Raw genomic sequence first — 25,136 nt, 5'->3', positions numbered from 1 at the left:
AGAAGTTACTCTGCAGAGGGGTCCAGCCCCGAGCCCACAACCAGTACAGACATCAGGCCAAGAGCCAGCCGGGATGTCGCTAACGGTGAGCAATAAAAACCAACCATCCAGCCAGAGGACATTTTAGCAGCATCAGCATCGATTTACGGTGGTATTAACTCACCCTTGTATTATTACTTTTAGAAAAAATGCATGCTGCTTTGTTTACCTACACCTCTCGCAGCTAAGGGCTTTGGCAAAGTTAGGCTCTGATGCATTTCTGGGAGCAAAATGGACTCCTTGGTTTCACAGAAAGGTTAGCAAGGCACGTGGTGGAAAGGAAGCCAAGAACTAAGCAGGCAGAGACCCAAGTCCCACTTCCACGTCTCTGTCTCCGGATACTTCCACTCATTTCTTTGGTCTTCCCTTCACTTCTTTCAGTTTTCCCTTACAAGGAGAGGCTGGATCTGCAGGCACAGCAGTGCTCCTGCGTGGGACACCCCAGGCAAGGCGCCACGTGCACCCACCGCAGCGCCGGAGACAGCGACGCAGGGTCCTGTCGGCTCTGCCCAAGCAGGGAGAGGCTGCGCGGCAGCCAGGAACGGCGACAGAGCTCAGGTCCCCAACCGCGGAGCCGCCCCGCATTAGAAAACGAACCCGACCCTGCTGCTCGCCCGCTGCTGGCTGGTGCTGAGGCACATTTCCTTGTCCTGGGAGATGGAGACTGGCCCTGCCGCCCCACACACCCGTCACCTCGGGGCCCAAGCAACGGGAAGCTACGTATTGAGACCACATGGACAAAAAGCTGCTGCAGTCAGCAGGCCCCTGCTTCTCAAGCGATATGCCACACGCAGAGCATAACCTCGTATTTCTACCCAGCACCAGCTGCCAGGACATCCCAGGGAAGAAATCAAAGTCTTCATTTTAATCTAGAGAGCTCCAAATGTTTTAAGAGCACAAAATATATGATCACAAGTCCCATAGCAGAAGCCACCTTGATCAGAACAATAGATGCTCTGAACGAGTCCTTCCTGGCAAAGACCCTGGGATTTTGGTATCTGCTTCCTTCCTCGGCTCGCCAGAGCTCGATTTAACCTTCCAGGACAATGGCAAAGGCTGCTTTCCCTTGTGAACGTTTCAGCGGCAGCAAGGGACGGAGCAGCGGCTCAGAGGCAGTTCCCATCGCACGCTTCCTGGCCGCTGGTTTCAGACAAGACGTTACCAGCTCTGCTGAGGCACAGACGCATCGGCAGGAACAAAGGCCACCCGTACTTACAGCTGCTGGTCTCGATTTCGGTAAATCTTCCCGTCCTGTTTGATCAGATACTGGTCGATCTCATCTTCCACCACCTGCGGGGCCCCCACAGGCCGCAAGCCTTGGGAGACAGAGGTGTCCATGGTCTCTGAGGATGAGCCAGCCGGGCTCGAGGGGTAGAGGAACAGCATATCGCCATGCCTATGGGGGTGGAAAAACAACACAGAGGGTCAGCTGGGCACGAGCTTCACTGGGGTGGGAGTAAGACACATGCTGCCTCACGCAGAGGGAAAGGCTCGAGGTCCAACCTCTCCACCTTCCCCTTTTACCAACAACTGAACTGCACCAGACCGTCGCCTCGACCGCCTGGAGGAATCGGCTCCTCTGCACCCACACAGGGTAGGAAACGCCTCTGCTTGGGTCGTGGCATGTTACAGGCCACACCGATGTTCACACACCGTTAGGGCACGCTCCCGGGCGGCAAACCTCCCGCAGCACGGAGGAGCGTGTCGATTATCACAAACTACACCCAGACCAGCCAACGTGGCAGTCCGACGCCGTTCCGCCAGACACCTCTTTCTGCTGCTTTGGTCATTTGCCCAACAAGTGCTCCATAAGGTGCCAAGACCGAGGGAAAAAGATGAAGAAAAAGGCAAAAGGAGCCTACAGAGAGAAGCAAGAGCTCCAGCGGGGCCGGGGACCAGCGTGGATCCCTCGGGTCACAGCCTACCCAAGGCAGCTGCCAGCGCTGACACATTCCAGCGACAAGTTGCTCGCGGCGGTAACAGCTCTTGTATTTTTCGTCAGTTTAACATTACTCTTGACACAGACAGCATGCAGACATGCCCACGCAAACACGAAGCGACTGCACCGTTTGGCACCTCTGATCCCCTCAAGCGCCCGGCTGCGGCAGGCAGGAACCCTGGCTTCTGCACAGGGGACTGTCAGACCCTGGCATTGACGCTGAAACAAAAGGACAGCGCGAGCGAAAGCAGGGACGAGGGAGCTCGCTGCAGGCTGGAAAAGAGCAAATGGGAGGCCTGCAGCTGCCTCACCACCGCGAGCAAACACAACGCAAGAAGTGACCTAAGCAATGGCTGCCTCGGCCTCGCACGCCGTCATTTCAATCACCCTGTTTCGGCACGTCAATCAAGCTTCCCTCTTCGAGTAGCTGGCGAGTGACAGCTGAAAGCTGGGGACTGCTGCAACATGACGCTGCCTGCTGCTGCCCGGTTCAGAGGGAGGAGTCCGGGCACGCTGAGAGAAGAGGCACCCCGCTGTACAAAGCCCCCCCTCCACCTCCAGCGCTCTCTGTCAGCACTCACTTGATTTTCAGTAAGTTGAGGGATTTGTTTTGTGACGCTGTGATCTCTCCTGTCCTGTTTCTATTGGTGTAGACAGAAAACCCATTATTCCTGAAACCAAATTCTTTCGCAACCTGAAAGAGAGAGAAGAATGACAAGGTTTAAGATACCTCAGAGCCCTGGTTGGATGTTGAAAGCTGCTCAGAGCAAGCGCTCAGTCCAGGGAGCTTCTACTGCAAAACTTCAGCCGAATTCACCCGCATTTCTGCAGAGCACAGGATAACTGAGAAAAATATAAATGCCTGGTAACACCAGCAATTTATCTGAAAAAGCAACTTAAAAAGAATGTGTGTCTCACACAGCACAAACGCCGTATTTTATCAACACCCAGGCAAGCGCTGTGATGACGCAGGGGGGCAGCTATCCTCCCCGATGACCCAGTCCCTTCATCCCAGCCTCACCAGCTCACACCAGCCAAGCCACTCTCACCTTCCTGCAACCAGAATTCCTCGGTCCAGAGCTTCACCTCCGAGGCCCTTCTGCCCTCAGCTCCGCTCCCACCTACCACCTGCTGCCCGAGCTCTTCCCGCTCTTCTCCTTTCTGTTTCTCTCCACTCGCCTCTTTTCTCCCGATGGAGCCCACCCTGACAACAGCCACCCCTCAGTCCCCAGGCAGGTTCTCATCCCACTCGTCCTCTCAGCAGTTCAGCTTTACTCTCTACCAGTCAAACGCCTCTTCACAGCAACAGCAGTTTTCACATTTGGCCATGTAAAAACATAATCAGTTTAAAACTGACATTAAGAGTTTCCCTAGTTGACGAGTTTCTTCCTAAATTCTGAAGTTAGTAGCCTCATTTTTATGAAATACATCTCTCCGTGGCTTTGGTAGGGCCCAGAGACAGCGACTGCACACAGGACAAATGTAATGAGCCACAGACACGACTGTCCCACGAGCGAAGTCGTGGAAGGCAGCTTCTCCACCGTCAGCTCCGCTGCGATCTGTGGCATCAAGCGCTCTGCCGTTTGAACGGGCGCGTGACGTCCGCAGGGTTCACCTCCTCCGTTACGCCCGCCAGAGCTGAGCATTGGCTCTTCAGGCCACAGACTTCACCAATTTTTTTAGAGGAGTCAAATTCCAGAATATGTTTAACAAAAGGCTCGGGTCGGTTCCTAACTCGATTCTGACGTGAGCGCACCTGGGAGTTAACTCTGTTGGTACTCTTACCTAGGACGCGCTACAAAAGACAGCGCCGTCCTTACCGAGGCCCTCACCACTCTGCAATGCGCTGTCCCGCACACTTCTTCCACAGCTCCCCTGGGGTCGTCAAGGAGATCTAAGTTAATTGCTAACACAGAGGAAGCAATCCGATGGCTATCGAGCTAAACACAAAATCCACCACACAGATTAACATTTCAGCACTAAAATCCAACGCTATGAATACGCACAACTCTCGTGTGGTAAAATCTGCAACCTCTCTCTTTCAAGCAAGCCCGACATCAGGAAAGAAACCCAAACTTTTCATGTATTCCGCTCAGCAAGAGGACAGAGCTTTCCCCAGATCAACAGGCAATTTCTGCGAGTGCCGATGCTTTTGTTCCGACAGTAACGGGTTGCAAGCACGATTGTTCCACGCCGCCTCGCGTAACATGACCCCTTGAAACCGAGCAGCTCGCTTTGCACAGGTTCCAGAGATTCTGCAAGCAACGCTTCTTCCCTTGGGCCAGACTGTTCAGAGGCTGCAGCTGGAGTCTCTGACCCAGCCCTGAAATCCCTCTGGGTTTTCTCTTGGTCAGGTGGGGATGGCTGTCGCGGTCCGGGCCCAAGCTTTGAACAAAGTAACTGACTCACAAACAGCAGAAGGTTTCAGTCTGAACAGAAGCTTTCAGTCTGCTCCCCTGCCCCCTCACAGGGGGAAAGGAAACCTGACTGAATAAAAGAATGGCCCTTCAGGCGCACGAACACAAAGAACTTCTCTTACCAAGCAAAGAAATCCTAATCTGAGCATCCCAGGCTGTGGAGGAGTTGCAGGAGGGAAGGAGATGGAGAACTCTGCTCACTCTTAAAGAGCAAACTTTAAACACTGAGCCCCTGCATCAGACCAAGGAACGAGCCACAGCCAGCTCCGAGTCTGATGACTCCACCGCTCCGTGCGTCCCCCTTGTCCCAGGGCAGAAACCTTCCCCAGGAGAGCCCGGAGGCTCCCACACTGCCCCAAGGCCTCACCTTAATCCCTTCCTCGCTCTCTCCAAAACCACACCGGGAAACCAGCGGCACGCAAAGCACATTCAAACGATATGCAAAGCGCCAGTCATGCAGCTGAGTTCCACCAGGATCATGCCTGAAGAGGCCAGTCCCTTGCAGCAGGCCTCGACTAACAACCAGCTTTCCTGCGCCTCTGCTTCCCCAGCTGCCATTTCCTCGGGAGAACCCTAAAAACGTGTCCTCCCCGGGGAAGCTCCAGCTGAAAAGCTGAATACGTTTTACTCCTTAATTTTGTGATGTTCCCTCTGGAACAGCAATGAGAAAACTGGTTTTGGCTACACCGATAGAACCACCGCTTCCCACAGGACGCCGCGATCCTCGCTGCCGTCAGCACGTCTGCCCCGGCAGCCCAGCCCCGTCCCAGAAGACACGGCGTGGCTGGCGGTACCTTCTTGAGGAACGTTGCCACCATTTCTCGCTTTGTGGCCGTGATGCGCTTCACTCCTTCCGGCGACTGCACGCGGATTATCTGCGGGGTTAAGAGGACAGCGGGGGTCAGCGAGGGGGGGCAGAGCCCACCCCGCGCTCGCAGCCTGCCGACGCCACGCTGAGGTTTCATGCGCACGACGCAGAGCATCCCCACCGCTCCTCCCTCCTGCTCCTAACACTGCCCTTCCGCAGGGCGTGCAAGCGCACAAGGCGGTGGTTTGCTCGCGGCAGGGCAGCACCAGCCCGATGTTTGCACGCCGCAGCACCAATTACCCCAGCGCACGAGGCACGGCGAGAAGCCGGCACTGAGAAAAACGCTAACGCTGCTTTTTTGGTCAAAGCTCTGACCTCAGACGCGGAATTACACTTTCCGAAGCAGGGTGAATCAGAGCTTCCACAGGTGCCTACACACAAACCCTGGCCTAACTGGTGCTAATGGGCACCTGCGCTGTCATTACTTTTCAACCCACGTCGCTGGCGTGCGGCTTCTGCCACCAAGCAAAAGAGGAGAGGAGCCACAAGGCTCAGGCTGTTCCTGCGAAATATTTAACAGCAGCTCTGCTGCAGCCTGAAGTCAGAAATGGGAAAAACTGGCAGCTCTGGGGGGAAAAGGCCAGGGACAATTCTTCACATACCGGCAGGGAAGTGGCAAAGGTAAACGTCAGGGCCCTCGTGCTGCCGGGGACCGGAGCAGTGACTCCAGCGTCTCCGAAGAGCACGTCCACCTGCGGACGCGTAACGCGGAGCCACGTCCAGGACAGCAGCATGCGTGCTGAGAGGGGGGACACGGCGGGGCGTGGGGGGCTGCCGGCGTTCCAGTGCTACCTCGCGGGAGCCCCTTCACGCTCTCCCACAGGAGCAAGCCCGGCCTGACGGTAGTGGGATACCTTTATGGTACCGACGAGCCCCTTCTCCGGCACCTTTCCCTGCAGGGGGGACCCCCGGGGCTGAGCAAGACCCCGGGGCCACGGTTCCAAACCCCCCACGCCCCGGGGGGGCACCTCCCTGGGGTAAAACCGCGGGGAATCCATCCCCGGGACCGCTCCGGGGGGGCTGCCCGGCTACCCCACCGCCGGCCCCGGGCCCGCCGCGCTCCCGGCGGCTTTGCTCCGTCCCCGGCCGGCGGCGCGGCCCCGGGCCGGCCCGGTGCGGTCCCGCCGGGCGCGGTGAGCGCGGCCCGGCCCCGCCGCCCCACAGGAATCTGCTGCCTCATCGCCCCTCCCCCCGGCCCGGCCGCCCGGCCCCACTCACGATCGTCTCCGCCATGGCGCTGCCCGCCGGAGTCCGGGGCTCGCCGCGCCGCCCAGCTACCGGCCCGGCCGGCTGCGGCCCGGCCCGCTCCACGGCCCCGCTCCGCGCAGCCCGGCCCGGCCCGGCCCGCTCCGGCCTGCCGCCTCCCGGGCCCGGCCCGCCGTCTGCGCCAGCTCCGCCCGGGCCCCGCACCCCGGTACCCGAGTTCCGCCGCGCGAGGGTTCCTAGGCCGGGCGGGGCTTCGGTGCACCCGCGAGAAGCATCCCCCATGCTGCCTCGGTGCCACGGCCAATTGTCCCCCACTCTACCTCGGTGCAACCGCCGCGGGTAACCCCCCCGGCTACCGCAGCTCCCCCACCTTTGTTCCGCCCACAACCCTCCTCCTCCCGCGTCCCGCTGCGGGGCCCGACCCGGGCGTGGGACCCCCGGTGCCCGCCTCGCCCCCTGCACGGAGCCCAGGGGGGTGCAGCGCGATGGGGGGCTCTGCTGGGGCCTGGCCCCCCACTCACCGTAAACTCCCACCCGTCCCGCTGCGCTCTCGTTACCGGCCCGGCTAGCGGGGCGGGGGGGGGGCGGCCGCACCCCTATTTAAGCGCCGGCCGCAGACCCTCACATGATGGGAGCGTGATCGGCGGGGCCGAACGCGGGCGAAGAGCGATGGCGCCGAGCAGAGCCCAGCCCGGTAACGGGGAGAGAGCCCGGCTGCTGCCCCAGGTAACGCCGGGACCCCCGGCCCCCCCCCCTCGGGACCCCCAACCCCGGCTCCTGCCCCGGTGCCTCGGGGATGAACCCGGGGGTCCCTGGCAGGGGCTCGGGGACAGCACCCAGGGGGTCCCCATGTGCTCAGCCCCCGGGGGCCTCGGTGAGGGGCAGGGTTACAGCGCGGGGGGGGGGGGGGAGCTCTGCGAAGGGGGGTGCGTGGAGCCTGGGGAGCCTCGGGATGGGGGGTGCAGGGGCTGAGGGGGGGCCAGTTCTGGGGGTCTCCTGGGGCTGCCCTTGCTGAGGGGGGGACACTTCTGGGGGCTGCTGCGCCGGCTGAGGGGGGGGCCACTTCTGGGGGTCTGCTGGGCCAGCCCCGGCTGAGGGGGGGCCGTTTGTGGGGGTCTGCGGAGGCTGCTGTGTCGGTTGAGGGGGGGCCATTTCTGTGGGTCCGCTGGGGTTGCCTTGGCTGAGGGGGGGGCCATTTCTGGGGGGGGTCCGCTGGTGCTTCTCTGGCTGAGGGGTCTATTTCTGGGGGTCTGATGGGTGAGCCCTGGCTGAAGGGGGGCCATTTCTGGGGGTCCACTGGAGTTGCCTTGGCTGGGGGGGGGCCCATTTCTGGGGGTCTGCTGGGGGCTGCCCTGGCTGAGGGGGGCCCCTCCGTCCCCACAGGCGTCCAGGCTGGTGGAGCTGCCCCACTCCTCCGATGATGATGATGATGACACCTTGCTGGCCGGGGACGCGGACCCTCCCGCAACCCAGCAGGACCCCGGACCGTGGTTTGCTGGCCCCCCCAAGCTGAGCACCTTCAGCCAGTGCGTGCGCTACCTGGCCTTCCTCTGGAACCTCCTCTTCCTCCTGCTGGGCCTGCTGGCCCTGGCCGTGGGGGTCTGGGGGCTCCTAGCCAAGGGGTCTCTGCGGGGGGAGCGTCTGGCCCCCCTGGGCTCCGACCCCATGCTGCTCTTCGTGCTGGCGGGGCTGGGGGCCAGCGCCGTCTCCCTGGCCGGCTGCCTGGGCGCCCTCCGCCCCAGCCCCTGCCTCCTGCGCTTCTTCGTGGGCGCCGTGCTCGCCTTCGCCGGGCTGGAGGTGCTGGGGGGGCTGCTGCTGCTGGCCGCGCGGCGCCGGCTGCGCGACGCCCTGCGTGATGCCCTGCTCCTCTGCCTCCTGCGCTACCGCGACGAGCCCGACCTGCGCTTCTTGGTGGACGAGGTGCAGCGGAGCCTGCGCTGCTGCGGACTCGGCTCTTACCGCGACTGGGAGACCAACCCGTGAGTCGGGGTGCCGCGGCGGTGTTGGGGGGGGGGGTCTGTCGCCACACCGGGGACCCTGCAGCTCTGCTTGTCCGTCCCCGCAGGTACTTCAACTGCAGCGCGCCGGGAGCGCAGGCGTGCAGCGTCCCTGCCTCGTGCTGCCTGGACCCGTGGCAGAACGGCACCGTGGCCAACACCGAGTGCGCCTTCGGGGTGCTGCGCCTGGGCGACGCGGCGGCCGGCACCGTCGTGCACCTGGGGGGCTGCGTGGCGCAGCTGGGCGCCTGGCTCCGCGGCCAGGCGGGCGGCATCGCGGCCGCCGCGGTCGTCTTGGTGCTGCTGGAGGCGGCTGGCGTGCTGATGGCCATGAAGGTGCTCGCAGACATCGCGCCCGGCAGGGCGTGGGGCTGAGGGCGTGATGGCCGCCGGACGGCGTGGGGCTGGGGACACGCGGCGGGCTGAGCCAGCCCAGAATAAACCTCGGTGGAAGCCTGAGCCCCGTCCCTGTTGGGCGCATCCCGTCCCTGTTGGGCACAACCCACCCCGCGCCTCGGGGAGACGCTCTCCGTCCTCATCCCTGCCAACCCCAGACCACCACGCCAGGCTCCCGCGCTCGTTTTGGGTTTTAATGAGCATTTCTCCAGGCTGAGCCGCGCCGGGCGGCTGGGCGGCTCCTACCTACGCGGTGCTACGGGGTGGGCGGCTGCGGCCTGCCTAGATGATGCCGTACTGAGCCAGCTCGTGCAGCTCCAGGTGGCTGAAGGCTTCCCAGGGGCAGATGACGGTGATGTCTGGGGAGGAGGAGAGAGGCTGTGTCAGCGTGACCCCCCCAGCCCGGCTGCGGGCGGCTGTGCCTGCCCCGAGCCCTGCTCCCCACCCGGGGCAGGGGGGATCCCCCTGTACCTGTTCCCAGCCCCTCCATGCCCGGGATGTCATCGCCGAACCTGGAAGGAGAGGAAGCATCTGCTCTGACCCCTGGCCAGCCCCCCCAGACCGGGTACGGCCACGTTCCCCCCCTCACTGGACCCCTGCCCCACTCACCCCTGCACCCCCTTTTTGGGGGGCTTGCTTTTGAACTGCCTCGTCTGCCTCTGTTTGAATTTGGGTGGGCCCTTCCGGGGGGTGGCGGGTCCCCCCGTTACCCTCGTGGCTGATTTGATCTCCGGCTTGGGGGGCTCCAGGCTCATGGCTGTGCCGGGGCCGGCAGCCCGCCCCGGGTTGCGGTGATCCCTGCGGGTCCGGCGCTGCCACGGGACGGCTCCTCACACCTGAGGGAGGGGAGATATGGGGGTCACTGGCTTCTCTCACCCACCCTGTGCCCCTCGCTCCCGCCTCGGGGCCCCTCGCCCAGCGCTGATCGGCTTTCCTGGCTGCCCCGAGGAGAGCCCGCTCCCCGCAACCTTGACTTAGCCCAGCTCAGAGCCCGCTAATCCCCTTACCCCAAAGGCAGGGAAGGGCGTCCCCGGGGCAGCAGAGCCACTGTCCCCCCCCGGGGCTCTTGCCCCCCACCCTGGCATGGGGGTGATATGCCAGGAGCCCCTCGCCGGCGCTGCCAGGAGCCCCCACCGTGGCTCGCCCGGGTCGGCGTGGGTGCAGGCGTGGGAGGGAAGGGTCCCTCGGGGCTCCCCCGCAGCGGGGTGGGTTTCGGGGATGGTGGCACCCCGGGCACCCTGTGGACCTGGGACGGCAGGGCAGCCCACGGGCTCTGTCCCACCGCGGTTGTGCCTCCTCCGGGCACAGCGCGGGAGTTTCGTAGCAGGAGAGACGCCGCCGGCATCGGCGCAACGGGGTTCAGCCCCGCTGCGGACCCCCACCAAGAAGGGACCCGGCGCGGGGAGATGCCGGAGACGTCGCTCCCGGCTGCCTGGAGCAAAGCAGCACCCTGCTCCAGCAGCCCCAGTGCCACCAGGACTGGGTCCCATCCCACGCCCGGAGCAGAGCCCCCTGACTTACGCAGCCGCAGCGGTCCCCGAGGCCAGCGCCGCTCCGCAGGAGACCCTCCGTCCCGCTCCCGCGCGCCCTATAGACGCCGCGGGTGGCTTTTAGGGGAGGGCAGATTTATCCTGCGCTGGGGTAATAGGATTATTCCTGTCCCTTCTTCTCAGAGGGGTAATCTGATGTCCTCACCCCCGCTCCGCCCCGCTGGGACGGGGAGGGGGGGGCTGGGTGGGGAGGGGGTGTCAGGATTAGCGCTGCTGGGACCGCCGGTGTCCGGGCGGGCAGCAAATCACCCATGGGGGGATGCTGCCTCCTCTCCCCAAACCACCACGGCACCTCTCCCCGGGGACCCCCTGCGCTCTCCCCCGCACCCCTCGATCCCAGGGGCAGCGATGGGACCCCCCACCTGGCCGGGACCACGGACCCGTGAGCCGGGAACCAGATCCCCGCCGTGGGTTGGCCCCAAAGGGCAAAGCAGCGACGCAGGCAGGCTCTGCCAGGAAACCCCGGTGGCAAAGCTGGCGCGGCCGCGAGCACCGGGACGTGCCGGCCTGGCTGAGCAGGCTTTGGGCCAAAATGGGGCAGAACAGGGGCCAGGCCCCACTGCCTGCGGGACGGTATCGCTCCCCAGCTTCCCTTAATCCCAGCACTAAAGCAATTACAAAAAGGAATAATCTCAGCACACTTTAATTGAACTTCAGCCCCTGCCACTAATTGCAATTAGTTGGACTCCAACAAATAGGATTACGGGGATCCGGGAGCGTTTTCAGCGCTTCTCCAGCAAAGAGCAGGGCCCTGCTGTTAATTGCCGCTTCCAGCTCGGGATTCGTTAGCGAGTGTCGCTCAAGGGCTTCACGGCTCCTTGGGGAGCTCGTCCCGGGAAGACGGTGGGGGGGGGGGTCTGCAGGGGTCCCGATGGCTCGTCCTGGGAGGACGGGGGGGTCTGTGGGGGTCCCGACGGCCGGGAGGGATGCAAGACCCCCAGCCCCGCCGGGAGGGATGGAGATGGGGATGCGCCGGGTGGGATTTATGGGGTTTTAAGATGGGAGGTGAAGGAAACGGAGGAAGCAGAGGCAGCGTGAAGCACAGCCAGGCCGTCGCGACCTCAGTGCCCGTGCCCTTGCCAGGACGCTGCCGGGCCCCACGTGCTCGGGGCCGCACGCTGCCCGGGGAAGGGGCCCGCAGCCCCCCTGCCAGCCCTTCGCACGGAGAAGCCCCTAAGAGGCTTAGGGGGTCCGGCACAGCGGCGAGGGGGGGTCCGCGGCAGCGCCCCAGCCCTCCCCGATCACCAGGTCACAGCCAAGCTGCTGAAGGCGCTTAAAGCCCAAGCTGGGGAGCACAAGGACGAGGCAAGAGCAGAGGCGCTGGGGGGGCTGGCTGGGGGGGACACACACGACGTGCCAGCCTGCCCTTGGCGGGGATTTTCCATCCCAGGGGGGAGCACAGCCCCCGGCTGCCGGGAGATCTGGGGTCAGGCCACGCGTGAGCCGCTGCCCGTCCCCAAGGGCAGGGTCCCCACGGCGTGGGCACCCCCGGTATGGAAACACCCATGGGACCCCCTGCTCGACGCTGTGCAGATCCCGGGGGGGGGTTTACATCATCCCCAGCCCGTGGGACCCCCTGCTCAACGCTGTGCAGGTCCTGGGGGGGGGCTCAGACCATTCCCAGTCTGTGGGACCCCCTTCTTGATGCTGTGCAGGTCCTTGAGGGGGGGGGCTCGGAGCATCCCCAGCCCGTAGGACCCCCTGCTCGATGCTGTGCAGGTCCCGGGGGGGCTCGGACCATCCCAGCCCACGGGATCCCCTGCTCAACGCTGTGCACATCCTGGGGGGGCTCGGACCATCCCAGCCCGCCGCCCCCAGAGCCCAACAGACACAAATAAATAGTTTAAATAAGCTGAGCCTGCGTCCCACCACCCAGCCCGGGGCAGAGGCCCCCGGAGGTGCCACCCACCGCTTTTGGGGGGCGGGGGGGGGGGGGTCAGTCCTTCTCCCTGCGCAGCCTGATCTCCATCCTGAGGAGCATTTTCAGGTTCTCGTCCTCCACGTGCTCCTCCACGGCGGCCAAGGCCTGCGCCCCGCCGTCGCGGTGCCGCTCCAGCAGCTCCTCCACGTACCGGACCCAGACGCAGCGCGGGCAGCCGGTCCCGCAGCAGGGCGGGGGTGGCGGGGGGAGCAGGGGGGGGGAAGGAGGGACCCCTCCCTTGCCCTGGGGGGTGCCCGTCCCGCTGTCACTCCCCGGGGTGTCCGAGGTGCCGCCAGCCTTCGCTGGGGTGGCCGAAAGATCCCGAAGGCTGGAGGTGATGGTGGGGTGGGGGTGCGGGGTCCCTTGCCTGAGTCCCCCCCTGCGGCTGCCGGCGCCGTCCGGGGGCTCCTGAGGACCAGGACCCCATGCTGACGCCAGCCGGGGGGGACATGCTGCCCTGTGCACCCCCACGATCCCACCGCCACCGCCCCCCAGCAGCTCATGCAGCCCCAGCAACACCCCCTGCCCCCCAGCTCCCCCCTGACCCCAGCACCCCTTGTCTCCCCCAGCCCCCCACTCCATACCCAGCACCCCTTGACCCCCACAGCTCCCCCACTCCATCCCCAACACCCCCCAATCCCCCCTCTGAGCCCCCCCGTACGCCTCGTCATCCCCCCAGTCCCCCACCCCATCCTCAGCACCCCTTGACCCCCCCCAGCTCCTCCACCCCATCCCCAACACTCCCCAATCCCCCCCGAGCCCTCCCAGCACCCTTTGTCCCCCCCTCAGCCCCCCACTCCATCCCCAGCACCCCTTGACACTCCCAACACCCCCCTATTACCCCTCTGATCCCCCCCAGTACCGCACCTCATTCCCAACACCCCCCATCACCCCTCTGAGCCCCCCAAGCACCCCTTGCCCCCCTCCTCAGCCCCCCTATTCCCAACACCCCTTGAGCCCCCCCAGCTCCCCCGCCCCATCCCCAACAGCCCCCAATCCCCCCTCTGAGGCCCCCAGCACCCCTTGTCCTCCCCCAGCCCCCTACCCCATCCCCAGCACCCCTTGACACCCCCAGTACCCAGGTCTCCCCCCTCTGAGCCCCCCCATCACAGCACCCCCCGTACCCCCTCCCTCCCCCCCGCTCACCCCCCTGCGCGCCCCCGCCAGCCCGCGCGCCCCCCGCAGCAACATCCTGGCCACGGCCCTTCCCGAGTGGCAGCTCTGCTGGCCAATGGCAACCCGGCACGGCCGGCTCATGAGGGTTTTGGCAGTCGGGAGGAGCCAATAGGGAGCGAGAGGCGGAGCCAGGGCTGTAGGGGCCGGAGGGAAGCCGGAAGTGGAGGCGGGGCGGCCGCGTGGGCAGCGGCGGAGCCATGGGTCGGGGGCCGGGGCCGGGCCGGGGGCCGGGGCCGAGGCCGAGATCGGGACCGGGATCGGGATCGGGACCGGGACAGAGACCGGGACAGGGCCCGGCACCGCGGCGAGGCCCGGCCGCCCCGCACCGCGGCAGGTCAGTGCCCGGGGCGTCCGGTGGGGATCGGGCCTGGCTGGCTCCCGCTTTGCGGTCTGGTCCCAGGCGGGATCAGGGGGTCCCCAGGGCCGGCTGGGCCCTGGCGGGGTTCCCGCTTCCGGGGGCTGTGTCCCGGTGTCCCCCCGTGCGCAGGGCCCGGGTCCGCTGGTGCCTCACCAGGTCCCGGTGCTCCGGTCTCCCGCCGTGCCCGGCTCCCCGTGTCCCGCCATGCCTGGATCCCTGTGTCTCACTTTGCCTGGGTCCTGGTCTCCCACCGTGCCCGGGTCCCAGTGTCCCACCATGTCTAGGTCCCCGTGTCCTGCCATACCTGGCACCCCATGGCCTGCCATGCCTGGGTCCTGGTCTCCCACCGTGCCCAGGTCCCAGTGTCCCACCATGTCTAGATCCTGGTCTCTTGCCGTGCCTGGGTCCCCATATCCCGCCATGCCTGGGTCCCTGTGTCTCATCTTACCTGGGTTCTGGTGTCCCACTGTGCCCGAGTCCCCATGTCCTGCTGTACTCCAGTCCTGGTGTCCCACCATGCCTGGCTCCCCGTGTCCTGCCATGTCTAGATCCCAGGGTTCTGCCATACCCGGGTCGCGGTGTCCCACTGTACCTGGCTCCCTGTGTCTCGCCATGCCCAGGTCCCCGTATCCTGCCATACACAGATCCCCATGTCCGACCGTGCCCGGGTCCCCATGTCCTGCCATTCCTGGGTCCCTGCGTCTCACCTTGCCTGGGTTCAGGTGTCCCGCTGTGCCCGAATCCCCATGTCCTGCTGTACCTGGGTCCCCATGTCCTGCCATGTCTAGGTCTCCGTGTCCTGCCATGCCCATGTCCCAGTGTCCCGCCATGCCCAGCTCCCCGTGTCCGGCCATACCCGGGTCCCGCTGCCTCAGGGCAGGCCTCATGCCGTGTTTGTTCTCTCCCAGGAAGGAGAAGAAGGTGGACAACATGAAGCCCAAGCGCCCCGACGAGCAGGAGATCCCCTTCCGCCTGCGGGAGCTGATGAGGAGCCGTGAGGCCATGAAGCGCCCCAACGCCGGGAGGAAGCGGGCGGCAGGTGGGGTGCGGGGCTGCCCAGGCAGGGACCCGGGGCCCGGCCAAGGAGCCCACGGCACCGGGCTGCAGCTGGAGGCAGCCAGATCCTGCAGTGGGGCATCCAGCTCCCCGCCGGTGACGTCCCAGCCCTGCCCTGCCCGGGGGGAGGCAGGGACCGCCCCAGATTGTCACCGCTGCAGTAATGTCACCCGTCTCTCCTAGAGAAGAAGCAGCAGCCCAAGCCAAAGGGCGCCGAGGCACGGGGAGACATCCCCGTGCCCAAGTTCAGGAGGGGGAAGGGGGAATCGGAGCGCTCCTACGTCTGCCGCATGGAGCAGGAGGTGCAGCGCGTCCTCTTCCTCACCAAGAACCAGCTGCAGCGGGAGCCTGAGAAGGAGCCGACGGCCCCGGAGAAGTCCAAGAGAAAGAAAGAGTGAGAGCAAGGCCGCCATGGCTGCCGAGGCCGCGCTGGGTCAGCCCAGGCCTCGGCCCAGCTGGGTTCTGGGTGCGTGGCGGGTGCTTTGCTGGCACTGCGGTGCCGGTCCGGCCTCCGGCTGGGGCTGGGGGTGCAGGGGGAGGGCTGTGGGCTTCACCTCCGTGGGGCTGAGTCTCTGGGACCGGAGCCGCAGACCTGCTGCACCCTCCTGCTGGGCTGGAGGTGGGGGAGGCTGGCGAGAGCAGGGGGGAGCTGTGGGGCCCTGGATTTTGGGGGGATCCCAGGGGTAGGAGCTCACTCGCTCGCTCCGGTCACCAGCCCTGGCCGTAACGCAGCTCTTCAGGTTTCAGAATAAGAAGCTGGAAAAAGCTCGGAAGAAGAAGGAGGAGAAGAAAGAGGCCATGCTGGAGAAGAGCCTGTTCCAAGGTGGGTCTGGCGTGACCCCCTGTCCCAGCAGCGCCCGGAGAGGGGGGGCTGAGCTGCAGCGGCGTGTCCCAGGGGAGGTTCCTGCCTCATGCTGGCGACCGCTTCTCTCTCGTAGACACGGTGCCGTTCGGTGAAGTGGTGACGCAGCCGCCCGCCATCACCTCGCGGCCCAGGGGCCGGGGCCCTGCAGAGCAGGTGAGCTGCTGGGGGCGATGCCCCCTGCCCCACGGCCGTGCCCAGGGGTCCCCATCTCCCCTCTCTTGGGCTGGAAATCGGGCTGGGAAGGGCAGCGGTGGCCTCGGAGCCTGGTCCTGGCTTTGTCATCCGTTGTCCCCCCTGATGTGCCCCGTCTGTGCCCGCAGGCTGGACGGAAGCAGCTCCTCCTGACGTCTCGCCTGCGCCAGAGCCAGGCGTCCGCGGCGTCCCCGGCAGCGCCGGTGTCGATGGCTCGCCGGCGCATCGTGGAGGAGGAGCGGGCCCGCGTCATCCAGGCCTACAGGGACATCCAGAGGCGCAAGCAGCAGCAGCGGGAGGTGGCACAGGGCAGCGCCGGGCGCAGGGTCACCTGCTGAGCCAAGCCTGGAGGAGCTGGGCCTCCCCGCTCCCAGCGAGGGGGTGCGGGCAGCACGCGGGCAGCGCGGGACCCCCGGGACTCGAGGGGAGCGGTTGTCCTGACCCCGCTCTTCTGTTGCCGTTGCTGAGCCGTGGGGCTCCCCGCAGCCCCGCACCTCGGCTCGGGGCACCCACGGGCTCGGTGCCGGCGCTGGAACCCCCGCGGTGTCCTGGACCTGCTCGTAGTAAACGTGCCGCTGAGCGCTGATGGCGTGAGCGCGTCTGTGCCTGCCCGGCTTCCCGGAAGGGACACGGCTGTGCCGGTGTGTGCGGCGGTGCCGGTTGACGTGCCAGGTGGCACGCTGGCACATGGCAGTCCCAGCCCGCAGCGGGCATATTGTCACTGTCACTCTCTGCAGGCTGGCCCTGGGGGACTCTGGCTGGGTAGGACCCTCGTTGCTCAGCTTGGGGGGAGACCCCAGTGCCTGGCCGTGACCCCTCTGGCTCCCATCCCGGCTCCTGGGGTGCATTAGGAGGACTGTGGGCAGCAGGTCAGGGAGGTTCTCCTCCCCCTCTGCTCTGCCCTGGGGAGGCCCCATCTGCAGTGCTGTGTCCAGTGCTGGGCTCCCCAGTTCAAGAAAGATGAGGAGCTACTGGAGAGAGTCCAGCGGAGGGCTGCGAGAATGAGGAGGGGACTGGAGCATCTCTCCTCCGAGGAGAGGCTGAGGGAGCTGGGCCTGTTCAGCCTGGAGAAGAGAAGGCTGCGAGGGGACCTTAGAAATGCCTCTAAATATCTGCAGGGTGGGGGTCAGGAGGACGGGGCCAGACTCTTTCCAGTGGTGCCCAGCGACAGGACAAGGGGCAACGGGCACAAACTGAAGCCGAGGAAGCTCCAGCTGAAGATGAGGAAGAACTTCTTCCCTCTGAGGGTGACGGAGCCCTGGCCCAGGCTGCCCAGGGAGGCTGTGGAGTCTCCTTCTCTGGAGATATTCCAGCCCCGCCTGGCCGCGGTGCTGTGCAGCCTGCTGTGGGTGACCCTGCTTGGGCAGGGGGTTGGGCTGGGTGACCCACAGAGGGCCCTGCCAACCCCCACCATGCTGTGTGTGATTCTGTGTGTGAGCTGTGGGGACACGGAGCATCGCGCAGGACTCCCCTGCGCGGTGTCAACTCTCCTGTTGTCACCGCTCGGGGATGTGGGGTGAGCCCTCCGGCTGCAGCCGTGCTCACCCCCGCCCTCAGCATCACCTCCCTGCCTTCGTCCCTGGCAGACAGCCCAGGTCACGGTGCCTGCGGTGCCCTCCCTGCCACCGGCGACGCTGCCCCAGCCCCATGGCTGCCCCGACACCAATCCTGCGCCATCGGGCACAGCCGCAAGGCCCCACGTGAGCCGGACCTGGCACGCACCCCACAGGGGCCGGCAGCCCCCCGGCTCCCGCCTGCGGCCTCACCTGTGCGGGACAAAGGCAGCGCTGTTCCGTGGCCCCGTGCCACCGCGCCGGCACAAAGCGTTGCCTGTTGGAGCGGGGCCGGCTCCAGCTCTGCGGCCGGTGCTGACGGCAGCCGGTGGGATCGCAGGCTTCCGGAGGGGCTGGGCACCGGGAGCGGAGCTGCTGGCTGCTCTGGTGTCCCCTGCCAGAGCTGCGTGGGGACAGGGCCTTGGCTTCTCATTTTTTGGGTGACTCTGCTGTGCCGCGCCATAGCTGGGGACACCGCCCAGGGCCAGGCTTGCGGGTGGACACACTGGGGCTGTTCTGTGCCAGTGGTTGTGGCCCTGGGGACATCGAGTCCCTGGTGCTGCATGGAGACGTCCCCACTGCCAGGTGACCGCGGGTGACGCAGCCGGACCCTACTGCAAACAGCCGGCTCCCATGGCCATGCCCGGCCCTCGCGGCCACGCAGCCGGCAGCGCGCGCCTGTGCCAGCCGGCAAGGGCACGGCCGGGACGCCGTGCGTGCCAAACTCTTGCTTGCACGGTGTTCATGCCCACAGCCACGGGCAGCCCCACCACAGAACCCCAGCATGGCAGGGTTGGCAGGGCCCTCTGTGGGTCACCCACCCCAACCCCCTGCCCAAGCAGGGTCACCGGCTCCGGCTCAAGGAGACCGGGTCACCCGGCTGCCCCCCGCGCAGCCATTTCAGCCCCTGAATAATTCACGGCGCTGCCGACCGCGGCCGCAGGCTTCCTGCCCGGCCGGAGAAATCGCTGCGGAGGGGAAAGGCAATCTGGGCAGGAGAAACCGCTCTCGACCTTGGCGCGTCCTCGGCGCCGTGCCGCTTCCCGCCGGGCAGCCCGTCTGCCTGCCCTGCCACGGTGCCGGATCCCGGCAGCGCGCCCGGCCCGGTGCGTGCTGCCGCGGTGGGGGACGGGGAGCAGGGGCTGGGGGTGCTGAGGGTCCTGCCCTGAGCCCCCCGCCTTGTGACCACCAGGAGCGGGATTTGGGGCCAAGTGTGCCAGCATGGTGGCCGCAGTGGGGATGGGGAGCAGGGGCTGGGGGTCCTGCCCTGAGCCCCCCGCCTTGTGCCCCCCAGGAGCGGGACGTGGGGCTGAGCGTGCCGGCACGGTGGCCACGGTGGGGATGGGGGATGCGGGAGCAGGCGGTGGCAGGGCTGGGTGGCCCCCCACCCCATCACGGGCCCCCTGCTACAGCACGGCGTAGGAAAACTCACCTTTATTGGGTCTGACCTGAAAAAAAGGGGAAGAGGAAGAACAACGGAGAAAGCCGCGGGGAGGGTGGGGGGCCCAGCTCCCCCCCCTGCTCCCCCGAGCGGGGAAGGCACCGAGAAGGCAGCCGGAGCCCGAGGGTGCTGGGTCCCCAACCCCAACAAGGCACTGATCCCCCAGACCCCCGAGCAGCCGCCTCCCCTTCCCCGGCAGTGGGGAAACTGAGGCACGGTGGGAGCCGGGGCTGGGGGGAGCTGCGAGTCACCTTGTGCCCTGCGGCAGGACAGTGCTGGCTCGGCTCAGGGCCTGCCACGTCCCCGGGGCTGGCCAGGGTCCACGTGGAACTGGGGCTCGGTGCTGGGGGAGCCCCGGGCAGGAGTCCCAGCAGCCCCTGACGACTCGGGGGGGGCCCCACGGGAGCCGGTCCTTGCGGTGGGGACAGCGGCAGGGACGCGGGGGGGGTCCAGGCAGAGCTGGCAGCTTGCGGGTGCCACGACGGGCAGGCGGGAGCGCTGGCTCTGGCACCGCGTCCGGCGGGACGGACGTGGCGGGGCGGGACAAGGCTTGGCGAGACCTTGGCAGCGGGACGGTGAGGCTGCGGCTGCGCTGGCACTGCGGGACCCGTGCCACGGGGAGCTTCACCACCGGTTCCTGCCATACGGGGACTGCACCTGCGGGCAGAGCGGGACAGGCGTGGCGTGGTCGTGGTGGGACCATGGCACGGGCCAGCTGGCACCGGCACAAGGTGCCGCCACGCTCGCGCCGGCGCTGGCTTGCTCCAGGGCTCTGGGCACAGCCACCCCTGCCCTCCCACGGGAGATGACACAGCAGGGACGGACTTTGCCCCCGGCCGCGGGCTGGAGCTCGGTGCCGGTTCCGCCGCCCGCCGCGTTGCACATTAACCCACCTGGCAGCTCCTGGCGTCCCGCTGGGCGCCGGCGTGCCGGCCCTGCGCCGCGAAGGCGTCCTCGGCTCGCAGCGTGGAGCTGGCGCTGCCGGCCGCCGGGCTGGCCGCCGAGACGCGGGGCAGGATCACGTCGTAGGGACCCTCGGGCTGCGGGGCAGGGCACGGGGGGGCTGCAGGCGCACCGGGAGCACCCCCAGCCCCCCGTCACCGCAGCGTCCCCCCACCAGAGAGGCCGGCGGTGCCGCGCGGCATCGCGCTTACCGGCCCCTTGTGCATCAGAGCCATCTCGGTGGGCTGGTAGACGCTGGCGAGCAGCTGCCCGTTGTAGCCGCTGTACGGGGACACCGGCTTCTTGGCTGCAATGAGACGGGGATGGTGAAGGGACGGGGGGCCCACGCAGCCCCCCCTTTCTCCCCCCAACCGGGGAGCCGCTCCTCATTAGCAGGTTTAATGAGCTGACTCAGGAGCCAGCTGCTCTGCGCCCTTGCCGGGGGACGGGAGGGATGTCCCCAGGGTTTGCATCGCCGCGCTCCCGGCACAGCCCCTGCCTGGCCAGGGTTTGTTATTGTAGGGTCTCTGGAGAGGCGGGGGGGTTGCTCGGGACCCCCAGGGGGTGCAGACACCTTCGCCGGGGCAGGGCCCTGTTATGGCAGGGTCTCGGGAGCCACACCAGGCCGGGAGCCACGGGCACCCCGCGCCGGGAGGGAGCACCCCTGCTCAGCCCAGACTGGTAGACCCAGCCCGGCGGGTTTTCGGCAGCCACCATGACGGCAGGCGTCGATCCCGGGTGGGTCGTGGCCAGACGTCTCGCCGCCACCGCTGCCAGCCTAACACCAGCCCTGCCATGGGGCCAGAGGGTCCCCGGAGAGCCCCCGGCGAGCCCCGGCGCCTACCGAAGGAGGGCTCGTCCATGGAGAAGGCTTTGTTCTCCACAAACATGCTCTGCGACTTCTGCTCCTTGAGGATGGTCTCATAGCCCACCCCGCGCGTAGGGTAGACGTCGTCCTCGAAGGCCTGCTCAGGGCCCCGCCGCGTCACGTGCGTCACCTCGGGGATGACGTAGAGGAGGAGGAAGGCGCAGGCATTGGACACCAGCGCGATGGCCAGCGTGGGGTCGTCCCAGCCGGGCTTCTGGCCCGCGCGCTGGTTCCCGTAGAGGTACATGGCCATCCACGCCACCCAGATGGCCATGGAGAGGCCGGTGGTGGCCAGGATGAAGGCGCCGTGCTTGCGCCAGCGGCCGTAGCGGCCGCAGAGGGCCGGCCAGGCGGTGCCGAAGGCGGCCACCAGCAAGAACATGACGTAGATGAGCGCCATGACAAAGTCCGCGTCCGCCAGCTGGCATGGGTCCGCGGAGATGCCCTCCTGCCGCGCCACCGTGATGATGAGCCACTCGGCGTTGATGATGACCTCCACCAAGGCAAGGAGCAGGGCCACCGCCAGCGTCATCCAGCCCCGCGGGCCCCGGTTCCTCCGTGCCAAGAAGTTGAGGGCCACGGCGTGCGCCAGCAGGCAGGAGAAGCAGATGCCGAAGAGGACACCGAAGAGGAAGCGGCGGGAGGTGCAGGTGGAGAAATCCGGCCCCACGATGAAGTCAAACGTCAGGCAGAAGAGCCCGAAGGTGCCCAGAAGAAAGAAGACCTGCGTGGCCACCAAGCTCTTCTTCTGGGGGTCCTGCACGAAGGGCAGGCTGGCCACCAGCACGATGGTGAGCACGAAGCTGGTCACCACGCCCAGGCTGGCCACCGCCTCCACCACGATTCCCCACACCGCCGAGAGGTCGCAGAGGTTGTAGTAGAGGGAGGAGAGGTCCTTGCCGCAGCCCGAGGGAGGGGTGGGCTGCCCGCCGGCCGCAGGGAGCAGCGCCAGCAGCACGCAGGCAGCCGGCACCGCCGCGGCACCCATCCTGCGCCGCGGTGCGGGCGCCGAGCGGGGCGTCCAGGGACCCTGCGGGACAGACGGGGTGTCACGAAGTGGGGACCGCGGCCGCGGCTCAGCTCCTGGTGCTGCCTGTGCCGTCCCCAGGGCTCGCAGCATCCCCTGCCCGGGCTCGGAGCATCCCTGCCCGCGGTCCCCAGCTGGGCATCCCTCCCGTCGGGCTGCGGCGAGCAGCCGGGTCCCGGTGAGCCCCGCCTGTGCCGGGACAGCCGAGCCCACCCCCCCACGGCCCGAAGCAGCCCCGGGTGGGACCGAGCAGACACGCGTCCCCTGTCGCGTCCTCGCGTGGAGGCCGGAGGCAGCCGGGGGGGCTCAGCCCCCTCTGTGCCCCACACGTTCCCTCCTGCCACGGGATTTCCCGGAGCGCGGCCGGCTCCGGGGCTGTGCCGATCCCTTCCTCCGGTGCCGGGAGCAGGCGGCACCCTGCCCGGTGGCTTCCCCGGGAACACCGAACGCGGGCCGGGGCCGGACGGCGGAGGTAACGCCCGGGGACAGGGCTGTCCCCTCGGCTCGTCCCCGCGTGCCAGCATGTTCCCCTTTCTCCTGCCCCACTTCCCTCCTCCGGCTCCGGGCACTGACCCAGCGCAGGTCCCGTGTCCGGAGCTGCCGGCCGCTGGCACGCAGACAGCCGCAGCCTGGCACGGCACGGCACAGCCATGGCATGGCACGGGGGTCCATGGCACGGCACGGCCACGGCACGGCACGGGGGTCCCCGGCACGGCATGGGGGTCCATGGCATGGCACGGGGGTCCCTGGCATGGCACGGGGGTCCCCAGCACGGCATGGGGGTCCATGGCACGGCACAGGGGTCTCCGGCACGGCACGGGGGGGGTCCCTGCTCCTGCAGCCCTGTGGAGCACGAGGTGGGCACGGCGAAGAGGAGGCAGCGAGGAAGCTTCAGCCCCACTGCTGGGGGGTGTGGGGGGAACCCAGGAGACCTCCGGCAAGGTGACCCCGGGCTGGGGCAGGAGCGGCACCCAGCACCCCCCCGCGTCCCCCCCCAGGGCTGGGCAGCCCCCACCCCGCACCCGGGGCTGCCGCGCCGGGATGGGGACAGGGACCCCCGGCCCCGCGCTGGGACCGAGCCCCCGCGCCCCCCGCTCGGTTCCGCCCTGCTTCCAGGCGCTCCCGACCGGTACCGACCCCCAAACTCGGCCGGAGCCCCCCCCCCCGGCCGGACGAGCCCGCGGCTGCCGGCTCCGGTTGCCGGTCCCGACCCGCTCCTGCCGCGGCTCCCGGTGCCCCCCCTCCGGTCCCCGCTCACCGGCTCCCGGTGCCCCGCGCCGAGCCCAGCCCCGGTCCCGCCGCACCGAGCGCGCCTGCCCGGCCCGGCCCCTCCCCGAGGTGCGGCCCGGGGCCGGCCGGGACCTGCCTCGCCGCGGGAGGGGGGCCGGGGCCGGGGTCCCGCAGCTGGCGGGGGGCTCTGCCCCGGGGTGCGGGGGGAGAGCCCGGGCTGGGGGGGCCGGAGGGGGGATCGGCGCGGGACCCCCGTACCTGGTCATCAGTGGAGTGAGTCCGTGGGGTCTCAGCCCGGTCCCGCTGAGCTCGGGGGGACCCCGGGGGACGGAGGCGGGGGGGCTGTGGGGTCTCAGCGCGGAGGAGCTGGGTCAGCCCGGTCCCGCTGAGCTCGGGGGGACCCCGGGGGACAGAGCTGGGGGCTGCGTTGCCCGCGTGAGGCCTCGCACCCACCCACCTCTCGCTGCTGGGCGCCCGGCTGGCGGGTGGGCTCCCGGGTGGGTGCCGGGAGTGGGGGTCCGCGGGCGGCCTTGCCGTGTCAGGATACCCCGGCTGTGGCGGGGAGCCCCCAGCGCAGCCCCCGAGGGGCCCCCCGGAGGAATGTCAGCCGGCGGTGAAAGCCGCAGGGGCCCCAGAAAATCCCTTCCTGCGAGGGGCCGGGGGCTCCGAACGGGGCTCGGTGGTTCGGAGAGGCATGGGCACCCCCGCGGTCACCCCATGGCTGGGGCCGGGGAAGACCCCCGGGAGAGCCGGGGTGCCCCGGCGGAGGTTTCCAGGCGGGCGCTGCTATTTCGGGAGGGTGACCCAAGAGGGTGAAGGATGCAGACGAAAGTTCAACGCGCCTCCGGCGGGTCCTCCCCCAACCCGGCCGGGGTGGAAACCATCCGAGGAGACATGGAGGCAGCGCCAGAGCCGGCAGCACCCGCGGCACGAGGACCGGAGCCCGCGGGGACGAGACGGCGTGTCTGGGCTGGGTGCTGCACCCGCTGCCGCCCGCCCTCCCGCTTCCGAACGGGCGCTCGGCTTCGGGACGGCGGCCGGGGCAGGATCGTCCCTCCGTGCCGCGGCGTGTGCGCTCGCGTGTGCCCTTGCGGTGGGGCTCTGCGGTGGGCTCTCGTGCCTCAGTTTCCCCAAGGAGTCGGGGTTCAGGCTGGCGGGGCCCGGCGGTAGCCCTCGCTCCCCGGCGAAGGCTCGGCCTCGGGTAAGCGGCGCCGGGAGCGCGGGCCGGCTGCCCTGCCACCCCCGCGCCGGTGCTGACCCGGGCCCGGGCTGCGGAGAGGCCACGCCGCACGCGGCTTCCTGCCGGCTGCTTCCTTCCGCCGCGCGGGGCCGCGGGCTTCCCGGCTGCTGACTCAGCACGAGCCCCCCGCAACCCCCGCGGGGCCACCGGCGGGCGGCCGTCCCACCGACGCTTTCGCCCTCCTGTCCCCCCGCAACGGCGGGTGGTTTCCTTCCCCTCCCTTCCCACCGGCACCCTCCCAGCTTCCCAGCCCTCGCCGTGCACTCCTGGGGTTTTTGTAGGTCCTACAGAAACTCCTCGCCGGGGCGGCTGGGTGCGATGCCACCATGTGCTGGCCGCCCGGCGGGGACCAGCCGTGGGCTGCGAGGCACCGGCTGCCCTCGGCGTGCCGGGGCGACCGGCGCCTGGCACAGCCGTTTCGGCGAGGGCAGAGCTCCCTCCCGGCTCCCCACTGCCGTGGGTGGGCTGGGGACCGCGGTCCCCACGGTGGGACCGGGCAGAGCGGGTGCAGCAGCCGCGGTGAGGGGCCGGGATGCCGCTCGGCACAGCGCCGGGACCTGGGCCAAGCTCCCTCCGAAAATATCAGCACGCCGGGCGCATTTTTTCCAGGCTTACCTTTCCTGGGGAGCTGCAGGGGCCGGCGGCTGGCACGGCTGGCGTGGTGGGCACGGTGGGCACGGCTGGTGTGGCTGGCTCGGTGGGCACAGCGGGCATGGCCGATTGAGTCCCAGCACCGCGGCGGCTCACCTCGGGACGGCGAGACCCGTAGCTGGGGCCACAGGGGTCCCGCTCGCCCTCCCAGCTGCCTCCCGTGCCGGGGCTGCCGAGCTGTTTCCCACCCGAGCTGGTTCTGCC

The 25,136-nt window shown here is 67.9% G+C and overlaps 6 protein-coding genes across 10 annotated transcripts in view; 2 read left to right on the top strand and 4 right to left on the bottom strand.

Moving 5' to 3' along the window:
* The window catches only part of NPLOC4 (NPL4 homolog, ubiquitin recognition factor), a 31,417-nt gene extending 24,829 nt beyond the window's left edge, over positions 1-6,588 (bottom strand). The window contains exons 1-4 of one of the 2 annotated variants that reach the window (XM_075440701.1): positions 6,482-6,588; positions 5,190-5,270; positions 2,560-2,672; positions 1,256-1,435 (exon numbers count right to left, since the gene is read on the bottom strand). In XM_075440701.1, the coding sequence (XP_075296816.1) occupies positions 1,256-1,435; positions 2,560-2,672; positions 5,190-5,270; positions 6,482-6,496 (389 nt within the window). In that variant the 5' untranslated portion in view covers positions 6,497-6,588. Of the gene's footprint in view, positions 1-1,255; positions 1,436-2,559; positions 2,673-5,189; positions 5,271-5,865; positions 6,005-6,481 lie in introns of those variants that run through there. The other variant, XM_075440700.1, reaches the window with a different exon arrangement.
* Positions 6,589-6,784: 196 nt separating this feature from the next.
* On the top strand, positions 6,785-8,947 carry TSPAN10 (tetraspanin 10). Its single transcript, XM_075440857.1, has 3 exons — positions 6,785-7,195; positions 7,853-8,448; positions 8,535-8,947. The coding sequence occupies exons 1-3, from the start codon at positions 7,139-7,141 to the stop codon at positions 8,839-8,841; spliced, it is 960 nt and encodes a 319-aa protein (XP_075296972.1). The 5' UTR covers positions 6,785-7,138; the 3' UTR covers positions 8,842-8,947.
* A 95-nt stretch (positions 8,948-9,042) lies between these two features.
* Positions 9,043-10,455, bottom strand: PDE6G (phosphodiesterase 6G). Its single transcript, XM_075440858.1, has 4 exons — positions 10,384-10,455; positions 9,472-9,698; positions 9,334-9,374; positions 9,043-9,221 (listed from the first exon to the last, which is right to left on the bottom strand). Exons 2-4 carry the CDS (start codon positions 9,615-9,617, stop codon positions 9,145-9,147), a joined length of 264 nt encoding a protein of 87 aa, XP_075296973.1. The 5' UTR covers positions 9,618-9,698; positions 10,384-10,455; the 3' UTR covers positions 9,043-9,144.
* A 593-nt stretch (positions 10,456-11,048) lies between these two features.
* Positions 11,049-13,549, bottom strand: OXLD1 (oxidoreductase like domain containing 1). The gene is made up of 2 exons (XM_075440907.1): positions 13,480-13,549; positions 11,049-12,741 (listed from the first exon to the last, which is right to left on the bottom strand). Exons 1-2 carry the CDS (start codon positions 13,522-13,524, stop codon positions 12,349-12,351), a joined length of 438 nt encoding a protein of 145 aa, XP_075297022.1. The 5' UTR covers positions 13,525-13,549; the 3' UTR covers positions 11,049-12,348.
* Positions 13,550-13,663: 114 nt separating this feature from the next.
* On the top strand, positions 13,664-16,566 carry CCDC137 (coiled-coil domain containing 137). Its single transcript, XM_075440871.1, has 6 exons — positions 13,664-13,843; positions 14,776-14,906; positions 15,107-15,317; positions 15,664-15,746; positions 15,862-15,941; positions 16,109-16,566. Exons 1-6 carry the CDS (start codon positions 13,707-13,709, stop codon positions 16,316-16,318), a joined length of 852 nt encoding a protein of 283 aa, XP_075296986.1. The 5' UTR covers positions 13,664-13,706; the 3' UTR covers positions 16,319-16,566.
* A 2,386-nt stretch (positions 16,567-18,952) lies between these two features.
* GPRC5C (G protein-coupled receptor class C group 5 member C) lies at positions 18,953-25,079 on the bottom strand. Of its 4 annotated transcripts, none has more exons than XM_075441178.1 (5): positions 24,897-25,079; positions 20,761-21,814; positions 20,129-20,223; positions 19,868-20,014; positions 18,953-19,631 (listed from the first exon to the last, which is right to left on the bottom strand). In XM_075441178.1, the coding sequence occupies exons 1-5, from the start codon at positions 24,993-24,995 to the stop codon at positions 19,599-19,601; spliced, it is 1,428 nt and encodes a 475-aa protein (XP_075297293.1). In that variant the 5' UTR covers positions 24,996-25,079; the 3' UTR covers positions 18,953-19,598. The 4 variants fall into 4 exon arrangements, with proteins under 4 accessions (XP_075297293.1, XP_075297295.1, XP_075297294.1 ...); XM_075441180.1 differs by lacking the exon at positions 24,897-25,079 and adding an exon at positions 23,300-23,641; XM_075441179.1 differs by lacking the exon at positions 24,897-25,079 and adding an exon at positions 23,070-23,091.
* Between the last annotated feature and the right edge of the window lie 57 nt (positions 25,080-25,136).

The sequence above is a fragment of the Opisthocomus hoazin genome, chromosome 21 (assembly GCF_030867145.1).
Source record: "Opisthocomus hoazin isolate bOpiHoa1 chromosome 21, bOpiHoa1.hap1, whole genome shotgun sequence".
Classification (NCBI taxonomy): domain Eukaryota; kingdom Metazoa; phylum Chordata; class Aves; order Opisthocomiformes; family Opisthocomidae; genus Opisthocomus; species Opisthocomus hoazin.
Note: the sequence above shows the minus strand (reverse complement) of the source record. Positions and strands in the feature narration are given on the sequence as shown.